The sequence below is a fragment of the Leucopleurus acutus genome (assembly GCF_964270905.1).
Source record: "Leucopleurus acutus genome assembly, chromosome: 16".
Lineage (NCBI taxonomy): Eukaryota > Metazoa > Chordata > Mammalia > Artiodactyla > Delphinidae > Leucopleurus > Leucopleurus acutus.
Genome location: NC_139158.1, coordinates 67,146,369 through 67,163,483, shown reverse-complemented (window position 1 = coordinate 67,163,483; position 17,115 = coordinate 67,146,369). Strand labels below are relative to the sequence as shown.

Here is a 17,115-nt window from a genome sequence, read left to right as displayed (position 1 = left end):
GCCTGGGTTTGAACTATAAAGTCTAGCTCGAGTCCAGACACTTCATCACAGCTCACACTGTGTCCCTCAATGGTGAACCTATAATCTTATCTCCGGAGGGTGAAACTGGTTTACATTCATACATAATGGATAAGGTTAATCACCTGCAGAAGAAACTCAGCAACTATCAGTACAGGAGTAGCTAAAACATTTGGGGCCACAGAAAAGTCTGATCAAGGTGGCTTGGCGAAATTCAGAAGGCGGCTGTTTCATACCCATTTGGAGAAAGAACATATTAATAGAAGAGGCATTATTAGCACAGTCTAGACAAAAAAACTCCCTAAGTGCAAGGACTTGGGCAGCTTTCACCCAACAGTGTACAGAAAAGAGACACAGGTGCTGGTGGCCCCACTTACTCGGGTCATTCCAGAGACATCATACAAGGCAGGGAGAGTTCATCACCCTTCATCAGAGGCTACAGGAAATAAATACCCTTCAACTATATCTAAACCGTCTTTGGCTCTGAACCCACTTCCTGATTACAATTTGGCTTTCCACGTGGACTTGGCAACGGGGAGAAAAGTGTGTCCCTGGACTGTATTATCTGTACTGGAGAGCCAAGGCTCACTGTAAACTAATATATTCTTAATTCTAGTTTACACTTTGGTCTCTTATGAGTATATGCCCATTTCATGAGATTAATAAAATCACGTGTCTGGATGTGCACATGGTATGTAATAACCATACCAAAATCCCATCACCATCTCAGTGGGAGTTAATCTCTTCAACAGAAACAACCTCGTATTTCTAATTAATCTTGGGTAAAGAAATATGCCTTTAAAAAGAAAGCTAAAATTGGCCACATGTTGGTAATTTGTTGAAGATGGATGCGTAAGAGTTCGCTGTGCTGTTTTCTCTACTTTTCTGTATGTTTGAACTTGTCCGTAACTGAAAGCAAAGAGGGGAAAAACGAATGTCATTTCATTTCTTCCAGTTTCTCCAATATGTAAGATCTAACCAAAAAAAACTGTAAGGACTTTCCAGACTTATAAAGTTAACTAACACACATATTTTGAACAGACGATCCCTTCAGATAAGGGTATCTCTGAGCTCGCTGCGTTCTACAGGATCATTAAGAGTAAGAGGACATTATTCACTTCAGTGCCAAGTATAAAGCTACTGCAGGGGACTTCCCTGCTGGTGCAGTGGTTGCAAATCTGCCTGCCAATGCAGGGGACATGGGTTCGATCCCTGGTCCGGGAAGATCCCACATGCCATGGGGCAACTAAGCCCGTGCGCCACAATTACTGAAGCCTGTGCGCCTAGAGCCCATGCTCCACAACAAGAGAAGCCACTGCAATGAGAAGCCCGTTTGCCGCAATGAAGAGTAGCCCCCACTCGCCACAACTAGAGAAAGCCCACACACAGCAACGAAGACCCAACCCAGCCAAAAAAATTAATTAATTAATTAAAAAAATTTTAAAAGCTACTGCAGGCTGCTTCAGGCTGACGACTGAACATACTTATTTAATGTACCTTGAACACTGGCAGCTTCTGCCTCTGCTGCTCTATAGAAAGGGCAGCATAAGGATTGTAAACAACAGTCGTTGCAGAGTTTTCAGCTAGACTTTGTCTCTCTTCAGAGATGCTGACACCTGGTCCCTCTGTACCTGCAACAGAAATGTTTTTTTTCAGATTCTCTGATATAAGGAACAGAAAAATTGTGTGACAGTTACAAATTCAAAGATGAAGATATACAACAGAAGCACTGCATTTTAATCTCAAACTACCAAAAGGTATTAAACTGTAATTTCAGGAAAACATCTAGAAAGGCACCTACGAGACTACAGAAGAGCCTCACTGCGGTGTCAAGAACAAAGGAGATGGCAGACCTATTGGGCTCCAAATTGGCCACACGCAACTGTACATTATAGAGGACAACGTATTGAGTTCTGGCCACCATGCTGCTATTATTACCAAACTCTTAACAAAAGTGGCAGAAACCTAGTGGGAATTAGCTGAGGCAAACGATGAATCCTATTACCATAGGATGGCAGCAAGGTTCAGGGCCAACGGGCACTGACCGGGGACTCAAATGCTGCCTGGCTTTTTTCCTTCTCTCTCTGCCCCTCTTGACAAGCTCCTTTCAGTCCCTGGGGCTGGCTTCTCTACAGGAGCTGGAATTAGGCTGCTTCCAGGGCCAGAGCTCAGGCTCACAGTTCCTCCACCACTCACTCACTCACTCACCAGCAAGGATACAGCAGCGAACACTACAGATGCCGGCCTTACCCTGGTGCAGCTTACTTGCTTCTCTTATTCATCCTCCCAAAGAAACATAACTTAGTGCATAAAGTGGTAATGGAGAAAGACCCAGTGAGGGGAACCAGGAGTCCCAGGTGTGCGTTGTCTGTTTGGGAGATGAGGAAGGCTCTTTTTCTCCCAGCTTAGGGCCGCTGCCCAACCTGATCCAATCAACTACGGCCTTGGAGTGGGGTACAATAAGTGGTAGCGCCTATCTGAATCACAGAATTGCAGTGGTTGGTTGGGAAGTGTTGGGCCAAGAAGCCACTGTGCTGAGCAGATTAAACACCAGATACCCACAGTGGCTTCTTGGTAAAAACAACGAAAAACTGGGCCTCAGGGTGGTGAAGAATAGGGAAGCCAAATCCCCCCATGAAAAGTTGTTCAACGTACAACTTTTAGCCTGAAAAGGAAAATGCCTTAGGAGAAACATGGGTTCAATTTTTATCATCAGCCTCTGTAACTTTTCACACCAAATTGTTTGTGCAGCCCAAGACAGAACTCAGAGTAATAAGTAAATGATACAGGGTTCAGAATTCAACTCAACATGAGGAAGTTATCTCTAAAAGTTAAACTTGTTCAGTACAGGGGTATGCCACCTTTGTGAATCAATAACGACCCCCGCCAGAAGTTCATAGTCCTCTGTTAGGGGTGCTACAGGGATAATTACCCAATACTATCACCTCCTGGGTTTTCTGAACTCAGAATCTGTGATGCTATGTGAAAGTACAGAGGCTCTGTGATAAGAATATTTAGCCCAGTGATTTATTTTTACATTTTTGAGGGGTCCCAGATCCCTTCGACAATCTAATAAAGGCTGTGAACTCCATCTCCTGAAAAATACACCAGAATGTAATTTATCAGAACACAAAATGCTGGAGGTCCAGAGACACCCTAGAGCTAAATTTAGAATCACTGCTGTAGATCTCTGATCCCTTTTCCTTTCGTTTCTAGGAACATAGCTGTGTTCCAGAGGTCCAAGGTTGCCAAAAATCAGGTAAGTGGGGCACTGCTCTATTGTTTTGCCAAAATGTTGACTTTCCTTTCAACAAGATAAAAGATAGAACAGGACCTGGAATAAAGCCTGTGCTCAAAGAGGTGAGTTTCCTTTCCTTTCTACCCTCATTATTACTACCTCTGATTAACGCCTTGTAATCTTCACCGAAGAAAACTAGAGCAAAGAAATAGCTTATCCTCATCAGCTCTGCTTTTGTCCTGAATTCCCTCCTTTTCCAAACATTTCAAACCTTTACAGCATGTCTAGAATCTTTTATTTATTTTTTTATAATTTTTTTTAAATTTATATTTATTTTTGGCTACACTGGCTCTTGGTTGCTGCGCTCAGGCTTTCTCTAGTTGCAGCGAGCAGGGGCTACTCTTCATCGCGGTGCGCGGGCTTCAGTAGTTGTGGCTCACAGGCTCTAGAGCGCAGGCTCAGTAGTTGTGGCGTGTGGGCTTAGTTGCTCCGCGGCATGTGGGATCTTCGCAGACCAGGGCTCGAACCCGTGTCCCCTGCATTGGCAGATGATTCTTAACCACTGTGCCACCAGGGAAACCCCTACAGCATGTCTAGAATCTTTTAACATTGCTCCCGCAACGTCTCTTACTTCCTCCCACACCAAGGTTTAATCCACCCAGGTGTCTTCCTGACTACCCCATCCCTCCTGTCTCTAACCTACAGCCAAGTTCACCTCAGTACATTCAGTTATGAGGTCTTTTACGAGAACAGCTACTGTCAGTCAATGAGGAGCATGTCTCCTCCACACAAAAGACTTCATTCAACCAAACCAGGCCTGCCTCCCCACTATATATACATCCCACGGCCCATTCTGGCTGCCTATGGTTTGTTTTTTCCCTTGGGAACATTCTCAGTGCTTAAGCAAGTAACAAGTTTGTAATTCTCGTAAACCATTTCCCCATCTATAAAACAAGGCTGATAAAAGCACTGCCCCCCACCAATCCAGCAGTCCCTCTAACCCAATTTTTCAGTTTGAGTGGTGACCCATTAATGGTTTAGGAAACTCATGTAGTGGGTCATGGCTAGCACTTTTTAAAGATGAACTAGAAATAGAATAGAAAGTATCAGAGGGCACCCCAAGAAGCAATATTGTTTTTGTACAACTCTTTTTAGTTATGTGTGTGTACCCATGCTGGGTCACAACACATTTCTTACTGTAGATCAGGTCAAAAAATCTTCAAAGCTGTTGCTATAAAGCGTTTGCCAGGCACACTGTCAAACATTGATTTTATCATTAAATATTTGTTGAATGAAGGAAGGAAAATGGCCAGGCCCTTCTGATCCACTTGTACTAGCAAATCAAGTCAAACTTTTTTCTACAAAAACCTCAGGCAGCTCATACAAAGATCTTAAGGCAGAGATCACAAACTGGTAGAGATCACAAACTAGTTACTCAAGGACCCCAAATATGTCACTGTTAAAATGTCTGAAATCATTCATTTAAAACATGTAAAAATTTCCCATTCTAACCTGGATATTTGAGCCAATATGACACCAGTTGGGTGGAACCATCTACAGCTTCCTGCTTTAGATAGCATGTGTACGCTTCAGTGTAATCAATACTGTACACGTATCAGTGTACACACGCTCTAGTTTGCCACAGTTCCCACCACTCCCTATTATTTCCACCCAGCACCTTCACTTATTTAGATTGTCCCAGAGGCCCCCTGTAGCTACCTGAGCTTGTGACTCCCAGCCTATAGGACATATTCATCTAGCCTTATACCCAGTCTCACTCACTTCCCTGACCTTCACCGTGTATTTCCCACATCCTATTTTCATATCTTCAACTTCAGTTTCCTAATCTGTAAAATGAGAGTAATACCTCCATCACAAGATATTGTGACCGGGACTTCCCTGGTGGCGCAGTGGTTAAGAATCTGCCTGCCAATGCAGGGGACACGGGTTCAATCCCTGGTCCGGGAAGATCCCACATGCCGTGGAGCAACTAAGCCCATGTGCCACTACTACTGAGCATGCGCTCTAGGGCCCACGAGACACAGCTACTGAAGCCCACACACCTAGAGCCCATGCTCCACAACAAGAGAAGCCACCACAATGAGAACCCATCCACCGCAACAAAAAGTAGCCCCCGCTCACCGCAAGTAGAGAAAGCCCACACACAGCAACGAAGACCCAACACAGCCAAAAATAAACAATAAAAAAAAATTTTTTTTCAAGATATTGTTACCTCTTAATAAGATGACGTTAAGTAAAAGTGACTAGCACAAAGGGCCCAGTAAGTGTGCACTAAATCCATTCCCATCTCAGTGAATGACAACAGTTTACCTAGAACAGTGGTTCCCAAACTTCGATGCACACTTGAATTACCTGGGGATCTTTAAAAAATACTGACGCCTGATTCCTAGCCCCTCCGGACTTCTGATTTATTACCATGGGGTATGACTGAACAGCAGGAGTTTTAAAAGCTTCCCAAGTGATTCAGCTATACAGCAAAATTTGAGAACCACTTACCAAGATAGTCACTGAACCCAGAAATCTGAGTCATTACCGACTTTACCTTCCCCCACATCTGCCTCTCAAATCTCTCCCATAAGGTCCCTCCCTACTGCTCACATGCCAGAACTGAGGTTTTCAATATCCCTTCTCGATTTTAGTAGCACCTTCTCTTAAGGGTGTCCCTGACTCTAATTTCCTCCCCCAAGCATTCTGCTCACCAAGGCCAGAGTTATCTTCCAAAAATAAACCTCATTGTGTTACCTCCTGCTTAAAAACAGTGAAACCCAAATTCTTTAACTTGCATGGAGACTTCTCACAATGAGGCCCCTACTTACCTTTCTGGCTTCATCTCCTACTACGCCCTGCCACTAAACACCACGCTACTCAATTATTTTGGTGTTTTGGACACTGCTGAGGTTCCATCCCACTTTGCCTTTGTCCACGCTACACCCTTTAGAGCTCCATTCTCCTACCTCTCTGCAGAACAAAGCCTCATTTGTGCTTCAACGTTCACCTCAAAAATACCACTGTCTTGATGCAGTATTTCTTATCCACACATTCAAACTTTCCCCCTCTTCTATACTTCCAAGTAATTATAATAGTTAATATGTATCTAGTGCTAAGAGCTTGATGTGTATTCTCATTTAATCCTCAAAACAATCCTTTGGGTAGGTGTCACTCCCAATTTACAGATGGGGTAACCGTGATTTTCCCAAATCACCAAGTTAGTAAATGGTAGTCGGTATGGTCTCTACAGTCTGACCCTAGCAGAGCTCATCTTCCTTACCACCGCCTTTCTCTGCCTCACTTTCTCTTAAAGAGGCTATCCGGGCTTCCCTGGTGGCGCAGTGGTTGAGAGTCCGCCTGCCGATGCAGGGGACACGGGGTCGTGCCCCGGTCCGGGAAGATCCCACATGCCGCAGAACGCCTGGGTCCGTGAGCCATGGCCGCTGGGCCTGCGCGTCCGGAGCCTGTGCTCCACAACGGGAGAGGCCGCAACAGTGAGAGGCTCACATACCGCAAAAAAAAAAAAAAAGAAGATATCCAATTTCATATTATAATTGAGAGAGAGTATAAATCTTGAGAGCAGAGCCCTAGTCATCCGTATTTGTCTCCTAACCACAAGGCGAGGTGTTCAGTAAGTATAACTTCAGTGAATGAACTAAATAATGGAATAGAACTCTTAGAATAATCCCATGTTCTTTAACCAAAAGAGTAGCTGGTCTGATTTTCAACAATTTATTTAGGCCTTTATTGTACTTAACACTTTAACCTGTTATTAAAGGCTTGAATAAATAAAATAGAGGATATCTCATTATCTAATGGGATCTTAGCTTTGGCTGCAAATAAAACTCAGGATCGATAACTGGCTGGTGACTTAAATGCTGAATCATAAAATTATCATTAGGGGACAAGCTACAGATTTTAAAAAAAGAATTAACACAAACCTTGCTTAGGTTTATGTTCATCATCACTGATAGGCACGTTCAAAATTTCTGGGAACCACTCTAAATACCGTTTAAAAGCTTCCCTTATATTACCTTCTCTGTCTTATTTATTTTTGCTGCAATATACAATACTGTGCACATCCAGACCTGCGGAGGTGCAAATGGTGGGAAAAAAACAAGCCGGTAACCCTTTAAGAAACTTTTGTTTTTCACAGGAAACTGATTGTAAGAGGAGGAAGGGTCTCGCACGTAAACATTCAATAAAATCCTGACTAATGAGTAAATTCAAACAAGACAAGCATATCATTTTGCGGCTGAGAATGGTGTTAGCCTGCAAGAGGGGGAGTGGGTGACAGCCAATACCAAGGGGGGTGTTCAATTTCTGGCAGACACGTGGGGCGGACAGAAACCCAAAAACAGACTAAACTACTTTCCCTTTTAATGATCACTTCCTCTACATCAAACAATGCGTCGTGCTCGTTATTCCAGCCCACAGATGTCACTATTCTCCCCATCTCACAGGTAAGAAGGCTAAGGCTAATAAGGGTTAAAAGACTTGCCCAAAGGAACTCTGCTACTCCACGGCAGAGCCGAGAATTCGAACCCAGGCAGTCTGATTTCCTAACATGAACTCCTAAACCCCGAGCAGCAGCCCCTGTCCGGCCCCAGCGTAGCCCCAGGGCGGTAACAGGACACGCGTGGGCGCTTTAGCGTTTCCCCATCGCACGGGTTGGGCAAGACAGGCATCAGGAGTGAGGAAAACGAGGCCTGTGGAGGCTGAGAGACTGGAACGAGGTCACACGGTGAACTTCTGCCCCGGCTGGGGGCGGATCCCTGAATCCCTCGGGACCACTGTGGCGCCTAAGCCGCGGAGCCCACCAGCTCGGAGGCAATGGTGGCCAGCTCGCTGAGGTCAGGCCTGCGAGCAGGGCCGCAGGCGCCAGGACGCCGGCCGCGGGGCCAAGACCGAAGTCAAGCTGCTGCATCTGCCCAGCGTTCCGCCAAGGGCCTTACCAGGTCTCCAGAACTTCACCGGTCCCACGGGCGCAGCCATGCTGAGGTGAAAGGTCCCGAGGAAGGCTCCACCCCTCCTTTGCGCACGAGGCCCCGAAGGGGTCGCGGGGCGTGGCCAGCGAGGAGCCCGGGCGCTGGAGGTTCCGCGGTGTTACCGCCACGCCCCCGTGACCACCGCCCCCTCCGAGTCACGTAACGTGCGTTTCAGCCCTGCCGCGGGGCCCATGTGACTCGACCCGCCATATTGTAGAAAAGGGCGCGCTTCTCCGCCTGTGTAGCGTGAGGGACCAGGGTTTTAAGTGGCCTCCCTAAGAGCATGGCTTTACTTGGGTGGCGGCCGCACATCTCGGAAAGGGTGAGCTTTGGGAAGGGACCGCTGGCACGAGAGTTTGTCGCCGCCTGCGTCACTCTGTGGGCAAGGAGGCAGTGTATCCCAAGTTAATGTTACGTTACAAGCTATCACGGCTGTACTATTTCTTTTTTTTTTCAAGAGTTGTCATATGCAAGAGTAACTAAGGGAGTTCAGCACAGCCTTAAGGGGCAGAATTAGAACCAGAGAGTGGCAACATATTTTGGAGCTGTCTCCAGCAGTGAGTGTTCTAGCTCTGCAGGTGCGTGAGCGAGCATAGGCTGCAGACTACCTCTCAGGACACTGGAGGCAGGATTCAAGCTATGTTTGCAGAGTTAGAATAAATGTTGTCATTTTCAAACTTGAGACACTTTTATACTTACTAAATTTATTTATTTTTGGCTGCGTTGGGTCTTTGTTTGCTGCGCGCGGGCTTTCTCTAGTTGTGGCGAGCAGGGGCTACTCTTCGTTGAGGTACGCGGGCTTCTCATTGTGGTGGCTTCTCGTTGCGGAGCACAGGCTCTAGGTGCGCAGGCTTCAGTAGTTGTGGCGCACGGGCTTAGCTGCTCCGCGGCATGTGGGATCTTCCCGGACCAGGGCTCGAACCCGTGTTACGTGCATTGGCAGGCGGATCCTTAAGCACTGCGCCACCAGCGAAGCCCTGTACTATTTCTTTTAGTCTCCAGATTTTCAGATTGGAGGATAATAATAGTAACTACCCTGAGGGTTTTCTAGTTCAGTAGATATTGGGCGCCTACTGTGCGCCCAGGTACTGCAGTTCCAGTCTCTTCTTTCATGGAGCTTCTGTCCAAGGCGGCGGGGTGTGGGGGGAGGATGTCGTGGGAGTAAATGAGTAAATGCTCGATGAACAGTAGTGTTTATTATTATCAGTAAATAAAACAGTGGAAACAGTATGCAAGTCTTTAGGGACCTTGAGAGTAACGCTGAAAAGGGGAAGGGGGAATGGACTGAAATAAGAAAACTTAGAAATGGGTAGATTTGTTAGGCTGGGACACTAGCCCAATATTTCCTCCAGTTTGACTACTCATGATTCAAATGCTTGTGAAAAATACAGATTCTAGACCCCAATCAATCCCGTATCAGAATTTCCAGGGGCATGGCCTGGGAACCTGCATTTCAAGCCACTCCACATATGATTCCAGCAACCAGTTTGAGAAAGATTCTGCTAATCCAAATGAGAGCTAATAAGTTCAAGTAATAGGAAAGGTTTAATGGATAGGAATCTAATTGGAAGGAAGTGAGAGGCTTCAGAATCTATGCGCTTTAGAGCTGTGAAGAAAATTCTGCATTCTTTTGAGAGAAATGGCATAGTCGTGCAAAGATCAAGGTCTTTGGAGACAAGTAGACATGATTTGGAATCCTAACTTTGCCATTTCCTAGCTCCAGGCTGTCATCCAATCTAAGTTGTAAAATGAGGTTTAAAAAGGTTGTACTAAATGAGAGAACATGTACAGCCTTACTGTGTAAGACACAGCAGGCATTCAGTGTTAGCTCCTGATAACTCAAATAGAGCAAATCCACCAGGGGAAAAATTAGACTTTACATACATACACCCATTTCCAAATATCCCTTTTGATTTAGTTCCATAATAATGAAAATAGGGTTCACTATTTTCAGTGATAATCACTGTGCCTAGAATTCTCCATCAATCCTTTAATATCCTTCTAAGAGTCAGCTCTAAGACTTCTCTAAATTCATGATCCAACTTAAGTATTCTCCCTCTGCAGACCTGTGTGCTCACTTTTATGATTTAACACTTATTAGCTGAACTGTAGTTAATCTGCCTGCACTTACACTGGGAGCTTCTTGAGAACAAGCATCATGTTATATTCTTATTAGAGCCCAATAAAAAGTGACTATTGAGTAATGTATACATGAACACCATGCTTTATACTTAATTTTAATTCTTAATGACATTGATTCTTCCTTGTTTTATTTTTGTCTGATTTTCACTAAGGGCCCAAGTGTACAAAACAGGGTTTATACATAAACACAAGGGAAAATGAAATAAATGCCACTTTTTACGATTCCTGTATTTTATAAATTACTCTATGACTTATATGAAGACTTCCTGTTTACAAAGAGATAGTATAGTAGACATGCCCAAATTACTGGATCATAATCTTAAAGCTGGAGGAGACTTTAATTGTCTAGTCTAAATTCTCTTTTATAGAAGAAAAAACTGAGGCCCATGGAGGTTAAAAGGACTTCATCAGAATCAATGAGCTAATTTAATATCAGAACTGAAACCAGAATTCAGGCTTTCAAATTCCCAGGCCAGTGGTTTTCAACCACGTGGACCATTTAAAACCATTAGAGCTTAGCTCTTCTCAATGAGAATTAGTTCTCCCTCAGAAAGTTCTGAGCCCAGCAGTCTTTGATGGATTGTTTTGCTTTCAAAGACTTCTACTAGGGAAAGACACCTAAGTAATAACCTAGATGTTGATGCTGTGGTTTTATTGCCACAAACTAGGAATGGTCTCAATGGACTATCTTACCTTTCCTAATTAAATATTTTCGGAAAGAATGGCCTAAAATAACTACTCTAAAAATTAAAACCATTATTTCTTGAGATGGCATCCAGAATTTATTTAGCTCATTGCCAACAACTTTCATTACATGAAAGTTTGATCATTGTATTACATTTTGCAACTTCCAAATGATAGATTTTCCACAAAGATACCCCTCAAAATGTTCCATAGGTACATTTTAGAAATTTTTCTCCGCCTATGGTGGTTAACTGGTACTTCTGCTTTGAAGTATTTCCCATCCAACCATCTTGGCCATGTTTAGGAGGCATAGGATTTAGGAGTTTTCATCTTTGTACCAGTTAAGGCTTTTATGTAACAAGTAGTAAAAAACCCAATCCATTCTCTCATAGGCAAAAATAGCTCATGTAATCTAAAAAGTCCAAGTAGTTCTGATTTGAGACACAGCTGCATTGGGACACATAGGACATAATCAGGGCTTGCTTCTGATCGTAACATTCTGCCTTCTGCTGACCCAGGTGTCACATAGTAACTAGATGGCCATGTCAACTCATGTCACATCCCCTCAGCATCAAGCCTCTTTCCAGAAATTCCCGGCAAAAGTATCTGGCTGGCCACATAGCCATCCCTGAATCAATCACTAGGGCCAGGGAATATGGCGTACTGACTAGCTTAAACCTGGGTCATACACTCCTCCCCAAATCGGGTGTGCTCAGCTTCACCAGAACCACATGGACTCAGAGCTGGAAACAGAATGGTTCCTCAGAGGGATTTCTGAGAGTGAGATTATCAGAGGTCGAATGAATGAAGCAAAAATAATAGGTAGCCATCCATGTATTCATGTACAGTAAATCCCCTACATACGAACCTTCAAGTTGCAAACTTTCAAAGATGTGAACATGCGTTCACATATCCAATCTAAGTTAGTTCACGTGTCTGGCATACATTGTCAAGTGCATGCATCCTCTACAAGAGGTTGTGCTTTGGTGTACTTTACAGTACTGTTGCTGTGCAACCCGAGGAGCTTACTAATGAAGACCTGATGGAATTGGAGGCCCAGAGAAAAGGACGAAGAGAGACAAGAGGAAGAAGAAGTAACAAGAACTGAAGAGATTCACGACGCAGGAAATGGCAAGGGGATTTTCTTTATTTGAGAAGGCACTGTTAGTTTTTGAGGCACAGGACCCGAACATAGAACAGTACACAAAGGTTGCAGCAGCCGTTCAGAATGCAATACAGTGCTACCGTGTCATCAATGACAAGAAAAAAAGAGCTACTACCGAGACATCACTGGATCGTTTTTTCAAGAGGGTAAATAGAACTGAATCCAGCAAGGAACAACCTGTGCCATCAGTGTCAGGCGTGAGTGAAATGGCAGCTCGTCCTCCGTCTCCTATTGCTGACGATCCTTCAGCTCTACCATCTCCCACCTCCTCTCCCTCCTCCAGTCAGTAACTCTTCTTGGCTGTTCACTCAATGCCAGCCCAGCGCCTATGTGCCAGCTGTTGTACCATACTACCGTACTTTTCAAGGTGCTGTACTGTAAGATTAAAAATGTTTTTTTAATGTATTATTTCTGTGAAAAATATTATAAACCTATTACAGTATTGTACTATATAGCCGATTGTGTTAGTTGGGTACCTAGGCTAACTCTGTTGGACTTACAAATTGGACTTATGAACGCGCTCTAGGAATGGAACTCGTTCGTATGTAGGGGACTTACTCTTAACTCTAGAACTCTTGGCTTCCTAAGAAAAATCCTAACTGCCCTTGGGTCTCCTCCATGAAGCCAGATCAGAGAGCGCTAGCTATCCCCCAGCCTGAAAAGAGGTAGTTCTTTGCAGAATTGCCTTTCCTGAATTGTACTACACGGGGATTTTCCACTGCATCTAAGGTGTAGCCCTCGGCAACTTGTAACATATGTAAACCTGTCTGGTTTGTTCACTTGCTTACAAATGATCGGGTTCACACAAGTATTAGCATAAGCAAAAGTGTTTACTCAGCTCCAAGGATTTGGGTACAGAGGTGTGGAGAATCCACTAGAAGAGACTCAGCTAAATACCAGGGGAGTCTCTATGATGTTGCCTGAGGAATTTTGCGCATCTATGGAACTGGACAAGTTGTAGAGGGCAAGGTCAGCCAGGTGCTTCCTAGATAGGATGACTGTATGCTTGCTTTATTGTTCAAATTGGGATGCTTCGGAGAATGAAAGCAGGGAGTTCACGGGCATAGACTGGACCTCTGCCAGGCAAACTGGGGTATATTTCCAGGTCGTGTGGCACCAGGGAACCTAGAATAACAATGCCTCTGTGAACATACTCAACATAAGGTATGTATTCCATGCTCACGGAATACATTCAACTCCTTTATAGCTTTAGACAACCACCCTTGTGGGGTCTGGTGTTTGGGCACACCCCAGAACATGTCATTGTGTTTATTATCTGAACACTTCACAGTATCATTTTTATGAGAATCCTTGTGAGAAATTCTTACCTGATCGTGGAATTGTTCTTCCTGTACCTGGAGTTACTTTAGTCTTATGGACACTGTGGATGGTGGATCTGACCAGTTTTCTCTTTCTGCCTTGGCTACTGAGAAGCTTAAAGAGTGTGGCCTGCCCAAAGTGAGTGTGTCGGTCATGGTGGCATGCACTGATAGCCTCCTTCCTGATTCTTTTTTTCATCCCCGCCCTCTGGTTTCTTTCACGTAACTTTTCACTTATGTGATCTTGTACCTTAGGTTTTCTTGTTAGTTGCTTGAAGTCCCATAAGTAAAAAACAGATACTCCCCAACCCAAAGGCCCACAGAGGTGGGGTGGCCATCTTTTCAGTTGACTCCTTCAGTTTTTCAAGCATGTCAACCCTGCCATCTGATTGGGTTGAACTGCAAACTGTATGGCTCTCTAATTCAAACAACTCATCAGGGAGAAAATAATGAGACAGCAGAGTCTGAACACTGACTATTTGACAATATTGAGAAATTTTTATCAAAGTTGTTTAGGTGTGATGGAGGTATTGTGGTTATGTTTTTTTTATCTTTCAGACGTATATACTGAAATATTTACAGCCAAGTCTGTAATGGCCAAGTCTGACATTAAACAGATATGGACATAATAATTCTCTCCCAGGGAGGGGCAACAAATTTTTTTTTTTTAATGTAGGAGAAATGTGTTACTACTCAACCTCTACTGTAAGATTGGCAGCCCTGAGAACTCCTTTTTTAACGTAGCATGTTATGGATGTATTCCTGCTTCCAAAGGAATGAGGAGCAGACATTTCCGCATGCAAGACAATAACATATTTTTGAACCAAACCGTCTGCCATACTCACCCTCCCCTCCCCTGGAAGTAGGGCCAATAAATCAACATTTTAAACAAGGACCCCAGCTGACTGATGTAGGTGGTCCTCAGATCTCACCTTGAGAAATTCTACCCTGTAATGATATTCTTTCCACACTCAAGAGCCAGAAAAGCTTTGCTTACTCTGAGAGACCAGGCCATTTTCTTAGGATTCCATATACCTCTTTTTCTTATTTCTAATCACTGGCAACACTTTCAGAAAATAATGGCTTTGCATCCTATTCCACAAAAAGAGGGCTCTGTAGTCAAGTCAGTTTGTAATAGGCCATATACCTGCCCTCCTCTTGAGAAAGCCACGATGATAATTACCTCATTTCAAAGTCTGAGTAGTCCTGCAACAAAGAATCCTGTTTAAATTTATTTGATCCATTTCCCAAACTGAACGCAGAGACCGTTTTATGAATGCCTATTAAAAGCTCCACAGAACACACTGAGTGGAAATTTCAAACGTACCTATATTTGTTAATGAGCTTAAGTTTTAATGTTTTCAAGTCACCACTGCATTAACTGCCGTCTCTCAAGGTACACCCGCGAATCTCCTGGCGGTCCAGTGGTTACACCATGCTTGCACCGCTGAGGGTGCAGGTTCAATCCCTAGTCAGGGAACTAAGATCCTACAAGCCACGTGGCATGACCAAAATAAGTTTTTTAATTAGGAAAAAAAAAAAAAAAAAAGGAACGCCCTCTAATGCCTCCATATTCCCTGTAGAGAAATAGTCACATCACAGAGCACTGAACTCAGAATCTGAAAACCTGTGGGTAAATGCTTGTGTCACCATTTACCAATCATGTGACCTTGAATATGCTACTTCATCTGAGCTTCAGTTCCTTCACCTGAAAACAGAGAATAACAGCTGTCCAATCACTGCATTGATGAGAGGGTCACCGCGATAGCACATAGGAAATTATCTAAATCTGTAAATGGTTTCAAATAACAATGTTTGTTTGAGGCTTGGGCCAGAATTGTTTACAACCAGACAGGAGCCAGTTGTCCTGCCTGCTTCCCGGTCCAAATTATGGCACTAACCCAGCAAATAACCTGGTGACTGGAAGGGAATCCTGGTGCACACGTGGAAACCCGCAGGCGTGCTCAGGATCTGGATGCGTTAGCACGTGTCTGTGTGGCAGACAACACCCTCCCCCATTACAGACCTCTTCTGCTCCAGTCAAATCAGAAGGAGGAAGCCATCACCTAACTCTCTTCATTTCATCTGCACACACAAAGGAGACTAGACAAAAACAGGATTCCACAGGCATACCAATCCTGATTAGCAGGGTGTAGAAACCAGTCGCATTGCCTGCCACTGGACTAGGAATCTGGGATAACTGTCAGTGCCCTCTTTCGCCCCTACTCCAGGATATTAGATTGCTAAATCATTGTCAATACACCCATCTGATGAAATTAGGCTCATGGGGCCACTACAGTTAATATCAGGGTGAATCCAGGAATGAACACTGAGACCTCCTTCTCTGGCAGAGAAGAACAGAACTAAGGTCCTTGTCTAAATAGCTCAAGCTTTTTCTTTGAAAAAGACAAGCTAGAGCACATGAAGAAACCTGCGATTTCCGGCAATTTTCCTCATTCGAACTATAGAGCTGGTGACATCAATATTCATATCGCTAAGGAAAGTATGACCCTGACGCTTGTTTTCTGTCATCTTTTTTTTTATTATTATTATTTTTAAATTTATGGCTGTGTTGGGTCTTCGTTGCTGTGCGCGGGCTTTCTTTAGTTGCGGTGAGAGGGGGCTACTCTTCGTTGCAGTGCGCAGGCTTCTCATTGTCGTGGTTTCTCTTGTTGTGGACCACGGGCTCTAGGCACTCGGGCTTCAGTAGTTGTGGCACACGGGCTCAGTAGTTGTGGCTCGCGGGCTCTAGAGCGCAGGCTCAGTAGTTGTAGCGCACGGGTTTAGTTGCTCTTAGATGTGGGATCTTCCCGGACCAGGGCTTGAACCTGCGTCCCCTGCATTGGCAGGCGGATTCCTAACCACTGCGCCACCAGGGAAGCCCCCATCTAACTTTTAGACGGATATTTTCTCTTTTATAATTTGGATCATCTACTCCTCCACCCCAAGACTATTTAAAAAAAAATAAAAACTGCACAGATAGATATTAGGTGCATATACTTGTAACACACTCCTATAGTTAAACAGAAAAGTGCCAGAGAGAAGAAAAAAACAAAAAAACGGACATGAGCAACCACCAAACAAAAGGTGTTTACATCTGTTTAACGCTAAGAACACAGACATCCTGAAGAGATGAACACTTAAGAAACAGAGTTTTGAGGTTTTTCCTAAACAGGATTTTGATCATGAAAACTAGCATTCCAAACCTCGAAAACAATAGGGCATACAAACCTAGAAAAAGGCAACACATATTTTATCTCTTATCTGAATTACCTGAGAACGCTGAAACATTCTCTTGAAGAGAGATCAGTATTAAAATCGTGCAAAGAAACTGTACCCATAGTGTTGAAACCATAAAACCAAGACCTGGCTTATACATGATAAGAACAAAATAAAAATAAAGCATGTAAAATAATATGCGGTTTACAGAATTCAAAGAAAATCAGGGTGAAAGAAAGGCAGTTAGGACAGGAGACAGTCTATAAAGTGGGACGCTCCGACGATGTCTACTGCAAGCCCGGGTGAAGCCAGGCGCCCTGACGTGTGGAGCAC

General features: G+C 44.0%; 1 protein-coding gene across 2 annotated transcripts in view; it reads right to left on the bottom strand.

Annotated features, from left to right (window-relative positions):
* Positions 1–8,269, bottom strand: part of DHX35 (DEAH-box helicase 35) — a gene marked incomplete at its 5' end in the record, with an annotated part of 70,454 nt that extends 62,185 nt beyond the window's left edge. The window contains 2 exons of one of the 2 annotated variants that reach the window (XM_082857024.1): positions 1,516–1,649; positions 8,221–8,269. In XM_082857024.1, the coding sequence (XP_082713150.1) occupies positions 1,516–1,649; positions 8,221–8,260 (174 nt within the window). The remainder of the gene's footprint in view (positions 1–1,515; positions 1,650–8,220) is intronic. The other variant, XM_082857023.1, reaches the window with a different exon arrangement.
* Positions 8,270–17,115: the final 8,846 nt, after the last annotated feature.